Raw genomic sequence first — 17,724 nt, forward strand, 5'->3', positions numbered from 1 at the left:
CAACAAAAAAAGGACTTAAGAAGAAGATTTAGGGCTTTGCTCAAAACAAAACAAAACAATAGCCCCTTGAGTCTGCTGCGTGTACTTATGCGCGCTGTGTCTCCTCGTTTCCCGCTCCTACATGTTCCAGCCTGCAATTCAGTGAGTGGACTCCTGCCAGAAAGATTTTAACAACATTGTGTACAGGGCCAAATGTATATTGAATTAAATCTTGTCCATTCTCTTTCTTGAAAAAAGGAGGATTTTCGATGTAACCCAACAGCATTGTTTGATTTATGTAGCTGATTCCTTGCAAACGTTGTCCACGTTTTATAAACTGGTGCTTTACGTTGATACAATGAAAAGGAGGAGTTTTTGCCCGAGAGTCTGAAAAACAAAGTGAAAGGATAGTGGCTCTAGGACGAGACTCAGAAGATCACATCAGCGATATGTGATGTGTGATGTGTTTATGATAACGGGGCAAATGTGGTTATGGCTCGAACAGTTTGCCTCTGGAACCGCTGACGTTCCAGACATTCACAGGCTGTCGCATGTTCGGATATACTGCATCTCTGCAAAAAGCCCTGTTTTGTTTTTTGAATACTGTGTAATACCATGCAAATAAGACCCTCCGCCCACCCAGCTCCCCTACAGAATTAATGTTTCAGTGCACCTCATTAAGCATGCGCGCATCCTTTCTTCCCCTAAATCACAGTGATGGATGTTTGTGTGTTTGTGAGCGCGCCTGCTAACAAACACCCATCAGCTACCGCAAATAGTTACAAATGGATGCAGGACTTCCTGTTCGTATCTTACTTGGGTTATTCAGCTGTAAACATTGAGGGAATTGAGGGGGGATCACCTTTTTGCTGACTTATGGTTTAATTAATAGATGCAAGATTAGTATGGCGCATGAATAAAATGAGAGAACTTTGAGATACAGAGGCTTAGAATAAATCATAACTGTGTGTATATATATATTTATATATACTGCTGGTAGTGACCAGATGATTAATAATCTGCTTTTATTTTGAATGTGATTATGCGGCGCCCCCATTCATACATATAGGCAACGCATCTGTGCTGTACTTTACCGTTTCGCAAAATTTGTAAAGAAATAAGCCAAAAGAAATTTTTGGATCAATTCCGGATGTGAATGTAAAGAAAAGGATGTACACAGCAGCAAATGAATAGTAATAAAATGGCCTGGAATATCTTCGGATTGTGCGTGACACTCTCATTAATATCCTCAATGCTTTGCTATGATTTATTGAACTGCAATGCATCGCGCTGCACACCCCTTTTATTTATCTTTTTCAGTTTGGTCGGAAATGTATTTCAAGTTAATTATTTTTGTGTAAATTTTTTTTCACCCCCTTTTCTTCTCATCCTGAGCAGGACATAAATCTGAGGTATGTACAGGGAAAAGTGTTTTTTTTGTATGGGAAGCATTTCTTTAAGCCGGTGGGGATTGATCGGGGCGACGTTGCAAACTGGTGCAAAAGAAAAGCGGCGGAAACAGGATGAAAAATTGCTGACAATTTCAGGTTTAAATGAATGAGAGAAATAGAAAGGAGGCAAAGTGGGAGGTGGGATTGTTGGGTCATGGTCACCTGTTCGTTTGAGGGATAGAAGAAAGCCAAAGCAGAAACAACAGTCGGACGTCGATGGGGGACATAAGAAGATATAGATTTTAATGTCTTTATAAACATTTTGCACGGTTGTTTTCGATGATAACTTACTGAACAACTGAGTCGTGGCAGAGAAAATAATAAAAGATGGCTATATGGCTATATAACAGGAAATGGGGAAGTGTGGACATGATAAAAATATAGCATGAAAAAAACATGTGAAATAAAAACATCACCAGAAAAATAGGAGGGAAAACCGATTGACTCCTCTTGACGGGAGGAGCGGAAAAACCCTGTTATCATCGTCGAAGTCACTGGAATAGTTTTTTTTTTCTCATATTAATACAGTAAACGATTAATATCAGCGCTGCAAGAAGTCCGGGTCACACCATTGATACAGACACCATCAGTATCAGTCAATTTTTAAGGGACGCACAAAAGCTCCAGAAGTACAGCGAGAAGTCTCATTGTTCATCTGTCAGTCCCTCATTGTTCGGCACCGCCTTTGTCACTTCGGAAGCGATTGTCTTGTTGTCGGATCGTCCGTCTGCCAACAATCACACGTCAGTGAGGAGGCGCGGCTCGCCCCTGCGTGATCCTTCTTTCGCCGTGCTCCTTTCAAAATAAAACGAGGAGAAAAAAAAAAAAAGGCCATCTTTGAATTCTCTCTCCACATCGTGTGAGTCAGATTAGGTACAACAAATGTTTCTCTCTGGATCGCTGTTCTTGTTTTTTTGAAGTCACATTCTCACAAAATGTGACCCCCATGTGTTCTCAACGAGCCAGCGAGGCCCCTCCGGCCGAGGAGGGCTCAGTTCGGCGCAGCCGCAGCGTGAAAACCGACAGAAAATAAGCTCCGTTTTTTTTTTTTGGCTCTCGACCTGTAAGGCTCCTGTCATCCCTGCAGCAGGGGATCCATCTCCAGGTCCATTTTGTGTCTTAGAAAAACCAAATGAACAACATCTGACACAAGATAGATAGACAGACTCAGTATTCACAGCTTGAACTCCCAGAGACGCACGTTATTTCCCACCCCCGCCCACCCCGAGCAAATAAAACCAAACCAAACCAAAAAAAGCAAATGGCAGTCATTGTCATATTCAAATTATTAGCAGATTAATATTTAGTTGCACAGAGGGAGAGACATTGTGTAAATGAAGATGGATCCAAGTTGCGTGCGCGACTGCAACACCGTCGGCGGTACCTGAACAAAAGCCAGTGTTGCGTAGAGTAGTTTTAATTAGTTAGAGCTTCACAAGCCCAAGTCCCTCTCTGTGTGGCTACACAGCCCAGTTGTTGTGTTGTGTTGTTGTCTTGGCAACAAATGGCTGTGCTCACATCCCACCTCTTAGAAAAAAAAGCAAATCATTTCTTTTTTGGGGCCCATTGTTGGCCAAAAAAAAAAGAATTGGTAAAGCTGAAATGGCTGGACTTGGAGATTTACACAGGAACTGGCTTCATGTGTACACTTTTAATGGCATCTTACATGTTGTAAAGAAAAACAAACGAACAAACAAACTGAAGTCTGGATAAAGCACTTCGCTGGCTCATGAGCCAAGTCTTGCCTAAGTTTTGCTTCTTCACGTCTTTTATCGCTCATCTACTTTCGTACATTTTTGGTTGTCTGAGATCCAAAAATGTACGAAAAGTGTGAAGTTCTACGTCCTCACACTGACGGATTCTTGTTCGCTTTCAGTCGTTCTCCCGACACGTCGCCCTCTCTGATTCTTGTGCTCTTTATCTTATGTTTGGATGTTTTGATGCCTGTGTCTTCAGTCTGAACAGTAAAACTCCCCGCACAACAATTATACATATAATCACACCCACACACACACACACACATAAACCCACAGAGGCCTTGTAGTGCAGGAGCGAGAGAGTCTCAGGGCTGCAAGTTCTGTATTTAGCTGTCGTTTCACCCCCGAAACTGGTCAGCGGAGAATGTGGTCAATATTTGTCGTTATCAAGATCGCAAAGAGGGCATAGGCGTGTAAGCACGGGGTGGTGGTCGCCCTGTTGTTGGCTTGCTGAACCCCACTAGGGGGACGTACAGTGGTCCGGGGGATGCACTTGTGCTTCCTCCCTGTGACTGTGCTGTCCGGAGACGTGTGGTCGTGCTTCCCCCTCTCTGTGAAATCCGGCGAGGAATCTTCCTTGTCTGCCATCACCTCCTTGGAGTGGTGCACCTCGTTGTCGCCTTTCCCCTTGCCCGGCCTGTTCCGAGGCTTGGTGCAGTTCCGGGAGCGGCCGGGTCTCGACGGGTGCACCATGTGGGTCTGCCCTCCGGATCCTACCGCCACGCCGCGGGTGAGGGAGGGGCTGACGGTGCCAGATAAGTTGTTAGTCTGCGCGATGGAGCCCGGGTTGGGAACCGTTGGCGAACAGTTGGGGAAGTCGTCCTTGCTCAACTCCTTCAGGTCTTTGCCCACCATCTCGGCCGGCGACTGGCAGCCCACGGACGAGGTGGAACCTCGGAAACGCTTCAGCCATTCCCAGAGTGACAGGGCCTTGCAGTCACATGACCAGGGGTTGCCGTTGAGGCGCAGGTATTCCAGAGCGGGCAGCGTGTCGAGGCATTGCCCAGAGAGTTGAATCAAAGTGTTGTTGAACAAATAGAGCGTGGTGAGGCGCTTCAGGTCGTGGAAGGCCAGGCGGTCCACCCACTCGATCTGGTTCTGGTGCAGAAGCAGACGGTCCAAGGCACGGAGGCCTCTGAATGTGTTCTGGTTGATGTTCCACAGACGGTTTCCATGCAGGAACAGATGGCTGAGATTGTGAAGGTCCATGAATGTGTCGTCTTGAAGGAACTTCAGATGATTATCCTGTGGAGTTACAAGAGATTGCACAAGATCAAGTTCTAATCCCAAAGAGCTGATCTGCCAAATTTACTCCGTTAGGTGGTAGTTGCTGTCACATAAAGGTCAGTCTTTCGTAGATATACCCACGTAAGTAACTTGACATTGGAAGTTCAACTTTTGAGGGGGAAAAACTAAGGATTAAATTGCAAGGGCTGATTCACCAAAAGGACTGTGTGGTTGTTGTGTCCATTCCACAACGGCAACCGGAAATTGCACATCCATCCAACTCACAAAACAAAAAAAGCAATGGGTGCTGTGTGTCTCTGAGTGTGTCACTGAGTAGCCAATCAAGTCGCATCTCTCCGCTCTGTTGTGAGACGAAAGCAAAAGGGACTTTGTTGCTAGACAACAAAGTCCTCGGTTTGTCTGGTCACATGGTGAATAACGAATAATCATTATGATTATTGCAATAATCAGTGTCATTATTTAAATGAGTTCTTTCACCCCTCTTTATATCATTCCATCCTCTCTTGCGGTCTGTTGCTAATGCGATTCCTCGAGGATAAAGTGGGATGTCTTGTGTTGGTAGTTTTGACGAGTGCCTCTGTACGTCATCTGTTAGAACCTGGAGTTCACTGTTGATTTTTCCCCCCCCTTTGCCTGCTGCATTTGCAGCAGAAAAGACATTTGCAATGTGACGCAACAGGGGTGCAAATTGCTCACTTCTTCACAACTCGACGCCTGCGTTTGCTCTTTCATATTATTTGCTTACTTTGTGTGTTAAGGGGATTGAACAAATAGAATGATGCACAGCACCCCCCACCCCCACCCCCCTCCCCCAAATTAAGCTGAGACTTATAACAAACAAGGTTAACTTAACACAATCAAATCAACACATCACTGGAAACTGTTGATTTGAATTTGCTGTTTCACTTCGTAGTTTACTTTTAATTTCTCAGAAAATATATCATTAGAGTTCTAATATTTGGCATTAAAGCACAACAGTTATTGACACTGACTTCATCTAATTAAGAGCATGCATCTGCATTTTCAGTTCCATCTACATGACACAAATCCACCTGGTAAAGCTGGTACCAATTTAAAATACAAAGGCAAGGAGTCACTCTACACAAATCATACAGGTTTCATTAGTTATTATTTATTTTCACTGATGGTAAAGACCTTAAGTGACCACTGGTTAAATGCCACTCGCTTACCTGCAAGTAGAGATACTGTAGGTTTCTGAGGCCCTGGAAGATGTTATTGGGAAGAGAGCTGAGCCCACAGCGGTAGAGATGCAGCGCGTTGAGCCGGCTCAGCCCGTGAAAGGTGTCCTCGGCCAGGGAGCGCAGGTGGCGGTTGTCCCCAAGATCCAGGTCTTCCAGCAGCGTGAAGCCGTGGAAGGTGGATGGCTCGATGTACGTGATGTTGTTGGAGTAGATCCAGAGGGTAACCGTTTCGGGGCTGAAGTGGCCTCGAAGTAAACGGTGTATCTTATTGTTTTGTAAAAAGATGCGCTCGCTGTCGGCAGGGATGCCTTCGGGGACCGTCAGGAAGTTGTGGGCTTGGCAGGAGACGGTGGTGGGCGCCGTGTAGCAGATGCAGTGGCGAGGGCAGGACCAGGAAAACTCCAGGCCGCAGAGGACCAACAGGAACTCCAGCCCGCAGCCTGCAGCCGACACCAAGCCGCGCACGCACACCAGAGGTTTGGGGATAGAGAGGGATTTACACACATGCGCGGACACACACAAAGCAAAACACACAAAGAAAGAGAGAAAACAGGATTAGAGCTTATTTATAATTTATGGAAGGCGCAAAACTGTCAAGTTGGCTGTGATGGTGCTACCACAACACGCTGTTTGGCCGTAATGTTTATTGGAGCTCTTCTTTAGCAGCAGTAAAGAACAAGTACAGCTGCAGGGATACAGATAACATTAGGTTTGCAGGTGTCCTAAAGTAAGACAAACTTGCTGGCAGTGCTTAAAAGTTAAGAGGCCGATAAAGTCATCAATATCTGCCCTCTAGAGGCTGTTGATCTGGGAGTGTCTGTCACTCTGGCACTATTCCACAGCTTTCAGCCCGGTGCTTGTCAAAATGCTGGTTTTACTCTGAAGGACAAACACCGGCCACATAAATACGGACGTCCAGAATCGTGTTCTTTTTCATTCCAAAAAGCCCAGAGAGCCGAAGGAAACCGACGGAATATCACTCACTGCCTTTCCACGCTGCCACCGCTGCTAAAACGCATTACGGTGAGTTACTGATGCCACGCGGCACAGGCTGGGGAAACAAGAATGCCGAGCAGACTCCACGGGCGATTGAGTCGTGGCTTTGCAAGCAAATGTGTTTTCTGATTGTCTGCCGAAAAAGGGGCGCTTGTGTAGCCCAGCCAGGATCAAATTCACATTTTTTTTCTTGTTTGTTTGCTTCCCACCCCCCTCGATTTTGCTGAACAAAAGCAGTGATAGTGCCGCTTTGATTGGTTCGACCGGTGCCGCAGCACATGGTCTTATGTGGTAGTTTCACTGACTGACTCCACCGAGTGTTTTTAGCCGCAACAATGGCGAGTCTGTCGCGGGGAGCCAGCGGCAGCACCTGTTGGAGTGTTCGTCACAGGAGACACGGACGGATCCAACATTTCAGAACTGTTCCCGCTGTGTTGGGTGAGGTGTTCTATTAAGACGGAGGTTCCCTCCCTGAGTCCACTGCACTGGTTGGCTGTTTTCTTGTAAACCAAGCTGCGGAATGCTTGTTCGAATGAGCGCTAAAGCTGCTGCAAGGTCCAATTTTCACAATTGATCCGCCATCTCGCGGCTCATGTGACGATTCTAACCTGACCAATGCTTGAATGTATTATTCATGGCGTAGCGTTGGCCTGATTTGCCGCCTCCTGTCAATATGCCTGCGTAGCCTTTTAACTCAGCCGGTAAATCCCGGCTCTTTTAATTCAGGAGGCTGCAGAATCGCTCCCCGCCAAGAGGACGGGCGTATTTATCTAACCTATTTTCTTGCCAAACTGTGGCTGAGACACTGTGACATTCGGCGTCTGACTCCACTGACCTTTAACAGTAATTCTCTGTGTCTGGTGGCGGAGCTGGAGCACCGAGCCGAGCGCCACCTGAACAAGAGTGAGCTCAGATCTAATCCTGTTTGCTAAGCCCTGCCACTGGGCCGCCATGAAAATTCATGAAGCCTTCCCCGACCAGAAAAATGTGTCAATGAATAATGGGGTGGGGTGGAGGGGTGCAGTGCAATTGCTGAACGTGAGGGTTTATACAAACTAATATGCATGTGAATGCGTCGGTGGAAAAGCGTAAAAGCGCGGCCGCGATATTGCTGCCGTGACCCGCACCAGCTCCCGGATCCTTAAGTATTGTTCGGGAAACGCAAATTAGTCACAGCATGAAAAACAAATCTGTTCCAGTCTTTGGCCACTTACAGCTGTACACATCTCATTCCTTCCTCCCTGACTGCTATCTACATAAAAGGGTAGCGCGAGAGGCACGTACTGCCTCGGCAAATGAAGGTGAACGTTCTGAATTTACCAGCGGAAGTAAAGGTTGATTCACTGAACAGCTGCAGAAGCAAGAGAAGACCCTTATTTTCATGCTCCTGCTTGGGCAAATTTGCATCATGCAGCATCTAGCAGGTACTTAAGCTCCTTCGACATTCATATTTCAGATATGCTCAAATTTCATTATGTCACTGATCCTCGCAGGAGAAGCTTCCCTCAAAGACACCCGAGACGGGGTAGAAGGTAATCTGCCTTCTTTTGCCCTCACGTTTGTTTTCAGACACTGGCTTCAATCAGCCGCCTCCTGCACAGATCCATCCCCGAGATTCAATTATTTATAAAAGTCATTCCTCTCCCACTCCAGTAATTATATTTTTTGAGGCCTAAAACTATTTCCATTAACACCTTTCTTCATGCATGTCAGAGGGACGCGGTGGCAGATCTCTAACAGGAAAATTAACAGAGCAGGCGAGAGACAGACAGCGATGAGTGCGACACACGGGGAGGACGGGGAAATGAAAATGTAGATGGTGGTCAGATAGCGAGTCAACTCGAATCAGCGATCTGCTAATCGTGTCGGACACAAGGATGCACCGACTCGCTTCTCGGTATCGTCAGGTTGTCAGGACAAAGAGAGATGCTTATTTATTTTTTAATTTTGCTTAATCTCCTCCCGGAAAATAGCTGTGTTTACTGGTTTGTCCTGTGCGCCTTTTCGTAGAGAAAAAGAAAAAGAATTTGATTCTGGAGCTTTGTGCGTCGATCAGGCTGCTGTTTCACATCCAAGTTGCGTGTCCAAACTGTTTGCTGAGATTCATCAGCCTGGCTTCTATCTCAATTTGATACAAATAGTCAACGGGATTGTCGAAAAAAGAATACGACCTTAAGCTCGCAGCTGGCCCTTTTAACCTTTGAGCCTTTTCTTAAGTCAAAAACCTCAACTAACATAAAAATGTTGAGGGCAAATGTATATATATATATATATATATATATATATATATATATTCATTTATTTGTGTTTCCATCGTCCTTTGGCACCTTACATCAAAATATGCATACGAACAGGGCGGTGGAGCCCCTCAAAGAACATAGTTTTTTTTTTTTGCCTTTTGACTGCCAAAAAAAAAGCGCCTCAAGCTGCTACTCAGATGTGCCCAGGAAAAATGAGGCGTGCAGACGAGAGCTCGCAAACCATAGCGTCTCAGCATATGTAGGGGTATTAAAAACATGGGAGATATGGGCTGTAATATCTTCCTCCCCTCGTTTCCGATGAACAAAATCTTTATCCCTAATGAGGCTTTAGAAATCTGCAATACGGCCCGCGTTTTTCAGATCCTCAAATAACTCGGATGCCCTCATCTGCATGCAAATGGAGGGAAGATGGAGTGAACACGCAGGATTCCTGCTCCTTTGCAGCCATATTACAGGGATGCGTTGTCGTCTTTGAAAGTGGCATCACACGGAGGGGCTGGAACACCCGCCAGCGCACTGATCTCGGCACGCGTTTACGCCTGACATCAAGCGACGGACAATGAGCATCTCAACCAATACAGTTAAACATACGCTAAATCATCACGCTGTAATGTGCGCATCAGGTTTGGTGGATGAATAAGGTGGGATGAACACCTGAATAATGCTTGGTGATGTGTCCTGAACAGGCAGCGAGAGTGATTTAAAAAAGTCAAACTTGTGTGTATTGTGTGTTGTGTAGCAATGCTGTCCTATGAAGGGGGGACGTGAGAGGAAAAAATAAAAAAGGACAAATTACACAACCCACAAGACGTTGTGCGCTGACGCAATGAGTCATTTGAATGATATTTTTAGCACTGGACCCGGTGGCGCATGCACAATATATGCCAATAGTCACTATTGGAAATTGGCAGAACAAAGAAGAGGCTCTGAACAAAAACAACCATGTGTTTTTGGAAGGCAGAGGCAACTATTTTAGGACACGCTTGTCTTTCGCCTATTTCTGTTGCTGCCTGCTCCCAATGATAGCTGATGACAGATCCTATTGATAGCTCCACACTGCCAGAATTACTATTGTGACCCCGTAACCTCATCATGAGCAAGTATCTGCTCTTTCTGGAAATGGAATTAAATAAATAGAGGCCCACAACGGCCCAGGGTCCCTCGACGTGCTGAGGAGACACTGTGTAGAATATCAGTGAGGCATAGTTCACACCAGATTTGCCCTCATGAATAACACATCTTTGCTAATAGGGAGCAAAGTGTGTGTGTGTGAGTGTGTGTGTGTGGAGTAGTGGGCCGGCCGTGCCCATCATTAGACTGGACCATCTTAATTTCCTGTGTGCCTTCAAAAAGCCAAATAAGCACTCTGGTGTTTCCGCTCCTGTTGTTGACCGCATCAAAACAGAACCGCCGATCAAAAGGTGTTTAATGTCCTCAAGAAGGGATCTGATGTTCCCCCAGATGTGTGATAACACCCTCATCCACATGTTCTGAAGTGGTAGGTCTAGCATTGGTATAGTTTAGTTTGAGTGAATTGCCCTCTGGGACTAATACGTATCCTGAATCTGAATCCGAGTAATGTTTTTCCGATCTGGAGACTTTTTGTATTATTTTCCATGAGAATTAATCATGTGATGCTCATGAACCAAACTGAAAATAACTATTTTGTGGCACCTGTTGTAATGGGAGCATTTTACAAAGGGTTAGACCAAGGTTTACTGATATTCATTACAGGTGGCTGTATCGAAAATAATATGAATTAAAAATGATCATATTCATAATTGGATGTTAACATAAAAAGCTCCCCCGAAGCAGAGAACTGTGCCGTTCTCTCCACTGTCATGTGATGCAAGGCACCAGCCATTTAAATTGGATACTGTAATGAAAATGACGCAACAGTACAGCAAAGCTCTATTAGTGTCGTCGGTTTAGCCCAGGAGGTCCTTCACACCGCTTATGTGCTATTAAAAAAAATAATTGTTTCATGTGTGCTTGTTAAAATGTCTGTTATAGAATTGAACACAGCCGAGAGCCACACAAAAAGATCAGCACCTGCAAATCAATGAGCCGTAGGTTTTTACGGAAAAAAATGACCCGTGTCAGATGTGGTTTTTCCTGCCGAAGAACACTTTGAATAGGCTGACTGCCGTTTGCGGCGGCGTGAGTCGATCTTCACGTATCAGTTTCAATTAACAGTGTAGAAACGCTGGCAAGAACGCAAGTGATCTTCGCTGCAGGACGAAGAGGGGGGGATAGAATTTACATCATAGCTTCAATCAAGGCTGGTACCATTCAATTCCCATCAACGTTTCTCTGGCGCGTTCTCAACATTTGTCACCGCCACCATTTCCCCACTGATCATCAAACTCTTCTTCCGCCGGCAGCTGGGACCGTCAACGTTTCCATACTATTTTTTTCTTCCCCCTCCGCAGCCCTACCGCAGAATGTTATAGATTCCGTATAATCCCCCCCCCCACCCCGTTCCGCGGCTCCACTGCGGGCTGCGTCGCCTCATAAGGTTGCCTTACTATTGTTCTGGCAAAATGAAAGGGAGATGGAGGGAGAACAATGACGACGGCGAGATTGCTGGGGAAATGCGGCGGAAGAGAACAATTTCAGAAATGTGTCCTGCCCCCGCGATGCTCCAACGCTGCGGCGGCATCAACAGCCGCAGATTGCTGCAGTGTTTTGTCTGTCCGTTCGTATAGCACAGCGCTGGGCTGAAATACGCATTTCTTTGTTTCCTGTTTCCTTGCTTCCTGTTTGTGATCCATTTACTTTTATCACATCTCTTGCAGGACGTCTTTATGTCGAATCAGTTTAGTGTATGTCTGAACAAAACCAATAAGCTCAATGTTAATGTGCTTTTATCCCCCTTTTCTTCAGTGTTTCACGGCCCTGCCATCTGTCGGTGCGCTTCGCTGTCAACACCCCCTGCACCTGAAGTGTGTTTCTGTAACTCTGTTATTATAGTGTATTTATTTGACATGGAGCCTCTGCAGCGCTTCATGTTTCTGACATCCCGGTCAGTGCAGAGGATCATTTAGACGGCTGAGGGTTTGCTTTGCATTGCCATTTAATATTTACCGCTGTTGTAAAGTAATAACAACAACCCAAAAAAAACACCAGCAACAGAAGAGTATCATCCATATATATTACATGTTAAACTAAAGGAGAGAACCCACGGCCTTAATTCACATGCGCAGTGGTGGGCTGCATTTTTTGGGATCATTCTAAACTCTTATGCAGACAGAACACTCAATGCAAGATGGAAAAAAAAAAGGTTTGATTTTTTTTGCATCGAAATGAATAATGGACATAATTGCAGAGAGTTGATTTGCACTTTGGCTGTATGAGAACAAGCAGCACGGAGGGAAGCCGGGAAAAAAAGTACTGCAGCAATATGAGTGACTATGAGTGACAGCAGCGTGTCGCAGGCTGACGAATCACATGACCTAAAAATAACTTCTCAAACAGCAAGAGGCACCCCCCCCCCCCACCCCGCCCTCCGACACCCCATTGCCTAGTCTTCGCAGAATGAAGTGGAGGATCTGTTGGGAGCTCGCACTCGTGAGTGAAGCCGAGAAAAAAAGAGTGCAAGTTGCCGCAGATGTGTAAAACCTTCGCTTTAATTAACATGCCTAATGGATGTCTGGTAGGTGCTAATTCCACTCGCTTCACCGGCACATCTGTACCTCTGGCTGGTCCCCCCTCCCAACACCTTCTCTGTTCTCCGCTGAAGGCTGATGGGTGCCATATGGGCCGTGCGAGCCCATACCTGGAGGACCAGCAGGAGCGCTGCCAGAGCGCACGCAAACATGTCATTTGTATCAAAATGCAGGGGCGCATTCGCCGGTGGGGGTGGGGGTGGGGGGCGGAGGAGCGAGGGTGGGGTGTAATCTGCAACCGACTACATCTGTTCATCCTGACAGCACAACAGCTAATGATTCAAAGACACGGCACTCCCCACGGCAGCGTCGCACTGCGCCGGCCGGCCGCACTAGACGGATGACTCGGCGCAACCCCAACGTAATTGGGGGGGGGGTACTTATAAGGCAATCCCCCCCCGCAACCCGCTTTTGCGGAGCTGCAAATAATTTGATTTACTGGAAGCGTACGTCTAATATAGTGCCAGCGCGTATCGAGTTGCGTTCGTCTGTTTCAAAACACGATAAACAGGTGTTTATCGCCGCTAACCCGCAGGCAATACATGGTAACTTAAAGCTTGTCTTTTGAAATGCACGAGTGCCATATATTAACTGAACTTTGATGAGCACACTTCACTGCTCTGTCAATCGAAAAGCCACAGGAACAACAACAACCGAGTCCATTCTGAGCAACGCAGCCGTTTTTTTTAATGTCCCGTTTGACATTTTGCTCATGAATTGCAAATAAAAGAATCATTCAGGCAGTCGAATGACGGCGAATGGTCGAAGCTGAGCTTAGCCATCTTAAGTTGACAGACTTATTATCATTACAGTCGTGTACATCACCATGAACTTGCCCATTTCCCTGAGAGGAATGTGCTTGGAGTCGCAGATGAAAAAGACAAGCAACACTGTCGAAGAAAAAAACCCCACAATACTTCTGCATAAATCTTGAAGCTGGTCCAAGTCACTCTCAGGCTGTCACACACTCGGGGCTAATAATCACACTCCCCAATGTCGTACCTGCCCTTTGAAACACTGGAGCTGCATCTGCACCCTGTCGCAGCGAGTCGCAAGCGTTATTTATTGCTCCCAGCAGCAGCAGCAGCAGCAGGCTGGACAGTTGACAGTTCTCCTGTTATGGCCATTCACTGTCTTGCTCAATCATGTGCATGTAAGTCAATGACAGGGCGCATCACAGCCGGACATTGTGAGGCTCGCTCAGAGTGACAGCTGGCTTTTGACGGTGCTTTGGTGGCTGAGTTGACTGACAGGGAGCAGCAAGCAGCAAACAACAAAGAAACAACGTCTTGGGGCGAATGATAGATTCCATCCCAGATCAAGTCTGTGCTAAGGTGACAGAGGATTTAAAAAAAATAAAAAAAATTGTGTGGATAGTCTGGATCATTTGGGCAACGTGGACAAAACTGAAAATGTGGGTCTCAGTTCACTTGCAAGTGGACCCTGGTCTCTTTCCTGTCAGTGTTAATGCAAATGGATCAAAACCAGGAAGTGAACCAAAGGGCAGTGGATTCTGGTTTAATGGAACAAACTGAACAGCTAGCTTCTGAGAAAGTTGTCTCGTCGCCACTCATAGTGAAGACTGAGGAGTTGCCAGCGCTCTCTGCACTACGGTCAGGCGACTATAATATATATTATGTCTGATTGTTGGTTGGATAGCTGAAATAGCTGAAAGAGACGGATTTTTCTCTTAGTCTTTGTCCACAGCCAATAAATGAGCCGGGTTTTCTTTTTCTGCGGATTGTTTTTCTTCCTGTTCAATGCTCCTTCCGTCTAATAGTGCCCCCAAATGATCAGCCGCTGTAACCGCGTGACTTTGCCACAGCGCTGTGGTTTGTTTTCAAAAGTACAATAGGAAAGCGACCCGATCCAAATCAAGGCGTAAATGCTTTAGCGCGTTCCCCGGTGCAAAACATCATAACCTCGGAAAAGTCTGAGCGAGACACTGAGTAATTACTGCGCGGCGTTATTGCAGGTTTAGAAGAGCAAAGCAAACAGTTCAGACGGCTGCAGCATATCATATTGATGGTGTCTGTTGTTCTGTAACCCTGCAGTGAAAGAAAACAACAAAACAATGAGCCGTCTCAGGTGAAATGCTCCCACAGTCGACGTAGACTTTGATTCCTCTCATACGCCACCGCCTGCAAGTGAATGACCAGGAACAGTTTACCGTTGGACTTCAGGGCCCAGTCCGTAACGCTGCAGAAAGATCTAATAACACTAGATTAGAGGCAAACACACAATGTGTATGAATTGGACCAAGTCGCTTTTACGTAAACAGATAATCGGTGGTTACATTGTAATCTTACTTATGTGCAGTGGCTCAGAATGTGGATTGACTTGGAGTTTCATGATTTCACCGTGACATCACAGCTGGCACAAGAAAGATGTGAGATCAAGAGGTACACAAGGAAGCAGGGAATAATATTCACATTTTCTTTCCTTTTGCAATATGCTTTCTAACCCTCATGTGCTACTAAATCTCACACCTGGGCCTTTAACAAGTCCGCCTGCTAACATGAATAATTTATCATTATTATTCACCATTATCCTCATCTACCAGACAAATATTCAATTTGTTTTAGTCCCCGACTTGTTATTGTGTCCCCGCTGGGTTATCAGCCGACCCAATTGTGTTGCTAAGTGTTTTGTCGACTCTGAGACGTGTTCCCCTCGCTGTCGACAACCTCCGTCCCGCCCGTCCTCCTTACGAGAGCCATTGTGGCAATTCCTCGTCTCAATCCAGCCTTTTTGGCCACTTGAAACGGGCTGATTAATGTTGCATCATGTTGACTCGTGAAGAAATGACTTTCGCCGACCTTGGGAGACGGCCGCCACGCCGTGTGGCTCCCACAACGCGACTATAAAAGCCTCTGTGGATGAATCATTTAGAGGGCTGCGCGGCTCTGCTTTGGAGGCATCAGCTCGGTGTGCACCTATAAGAGCAGCGGGGGAAGATGGCGCGTTGTGCTCCCCTCATGTCCACCTCGTGGCACTCGCTGCATATTCCTCTGCAGGCGAACTGTAAGGTAACGTCCTGCTGCAGCAACTCCCCCACTGCATACAAACAGGCTCCCTCGTTTGGCCACTTCAATTATTCATTGCAGGTGAGAGTTTGGTGCTCCGGGCACACGCGTACACACACACATGCACTCACGTGTGCACACACGCATGCACGCATGCATGCACAAGCACACACCTGCCTGTGCACAGGCATATGCACACATTAAACAGTCACAAGAAACGGCTTCAAAGAGGCGCGGCCAAGTACGAAGCCGAGCAGAAAAGTGTTTTCTGGGGCGGTGAGGACTTTTTTTTTTGGTTGCTCATTAGTTGCAGAAACAGGAGATAAAGAGGACTCAGGTGTGCAATGCTGCAGCTAAAAGACAACTAAAGGGGGAGGGCGGCGGAACTTGCATACACGGTTTTTGGTTTAACATGTGGCCTCTTAGAAGTTCTGACCGAGTTCCTGCGTGCAAGATATCAACCTAACTGAGCACGTGCACGCAGTTTTTATTGTAGGGCACGGGCACATGAATTACAAGTCTGCAGTTGTGTAGACTCATGCGCTGCATGTTGCACTTTTGTGTTCATGCCAATTACGTCCCGTGCACAGCAACATTAGCTTAGCTTCTAAACAGCTGATTGCTATAAAGTGACTTTGGTTGGTTGACAATAGTTGAAAAGGACCCATTGTGAAAACCTCTGTAATCATTAAAATATTGTCCCGAGAGTAAAATGTCGACTTTGGAAGACGAGGCTGCGAGACTGATTTCTGAAATCTCTTTGGGCATTTTTTCCCCCTTTTGTTGCCTCAAGTCTGGTTCCCGACGAAAAGCTGATTTAAGCTACTGTGAATCTGCTGACTACAAATGCGGCTGCTGCAAATGCTTGAGAGCTCCGAAGCGAGGGAGGGGAATATCAAATATCAGATTCCGTGTGAAGTATTGTTTTAAGTGCGGGCAGAAGTCTGTTTAATTGGCAAAGTGTGTTTGGTTATTTAAGAAGAAGCGAAGGAGAGGAGACGCAATGTCGCCATCTGCATCGGCTCCTCTCGGTTATTTAAGAGCGCCGTCGGCGTGGGCAAGATTAGAACGCGCATCTTTTCTGAAAAAAAAAAAAAAAAACGGGGAAAAAAAAGAAAACTTGTAAATGAAAAAAGTGAGAGAACAAAGACAGTGAAAGACCTTGGTCTTAAGAGTGTAATCCCTTTTCATTAAGTGCAGTTTTTCAGAGCCCAGACGCCTCGTCCTGGTGTAATGTCAATTCATTAATGCGGCGGCGCTCGGCACGGCTTATCACCTCCAAGACCTCCAACGCTGCCTCCCAAGGGGCCGGTTTGGAACTTGCTGTATTTTCTTTTCTTCATTTTTTCACAATGAGGTTGAGGAAGAAGAGAAAAATCCATCCATGAAAATCCATCGAATTGATTTCGTCTCTGCTTGATTTTCTGTTGCTACCCTAAGTTTCCCGTTTCGATTCACCCTGAGCGTGATTTCGCCAAATCCCGCAGCAACGGCAGGCGATCACTCGCCGTCCGTTGAATTGACTCAGTTCCCCTCAGTGAATTAAGAGTTAACCCGAAAGCGATTCTGCAGGCCTCCTCGTCGTGACGTCCCGCTGGTCCCGTTGCGACTCGTCTGCCGCCGCCATTATACGCACGTCTTCTCACCAACGCCGACGTTCCCACGTCGCTGCTCAATTGATTCTGCCGTTGTTGTCCCCTCCTTCCTGCCCCCCCCCCTGCCTCCTCCCAGCACTCCCCGAGCTACAAAGCAGGAGGCGCCGCTGGATGAAACGCTAGTCGCTGGGTAATTAAAGAAACCTGCCTGGTGGTCGGAGATACTACGGCAGCCTGGTGAGTCAGACGGGTAGCACAATGCGAAAGCCGCGGGAACCTTTTTATTTTATTTTTTTTCGCCGGGTCCCATCGTCAGAACCTTGACAAACACTATTTTGAAATAATTTCCGCAGCGCTGTTGTTATTATTTCTTCTCTCCTCTGGAGAAGCGCTCGCCTTCACGCGAGGATCACGACTTGCGGAATCTTTTTCTCGAGACGTTGTTTTTTTTTTTTTGTTTGTTTTTTTGGGTCCCATCGTGAGCCGCCGCTTGCCAATCCCAGGCGCTATCTTGCCTCCCTCCTCTGCTTTGTAAAGCCCA

The 17,724-nt window shown here is 46.5% G+C and overlaps 1 protein-coding gene across 1 annotated transcript in view; it reads right to left on the minus strand.

The window, feature by feature from the left end:
* Positions 1-2,661: 2,661 nt before the first annotated feature.
* The window catches only part of rtn4rl1b (reticulon 4 receptor-like 1b), a 136,505-nt gene continuing 121,442 nt past the window's right edge, over positions 2,662-17,724 (minus strand). The window contains exons 2-3 of the mRNA XM_076036355.1: positions 5,626-6,077; positions 2,662-4,432 (exon numbers count right to left, since the gene is read on the minus strand). Coding sequence (XP_075892470.1) covers positions 3,542-4,432; positions 5,626-6,077 — 1,343 coding nt within the window. The 3' untranslated portion in view covers positions 2,662-3,541. The remainder of the gene's footprint in view (positions 4,433-5,625; positions 6,078-17,724) is intronic.

This window comes from Nelusetta ayraudi, unplaced genomic scaffold (genome assembly GCF_046127955.1).
Source record: "Nelusetta ayraudi isolate G7.1 ecotype Tasmania unplaced genomic scaffold, CSIRO-AGI_Nayr_v1 ptg000048l, whole genome shotgun sequence".
NCBI lineage: Eukaryota > Metazoa > Chordata > Actinopteri > Tetraodontiformes > Monacanthidae > Nelusetta > Nelusetta ayraudi.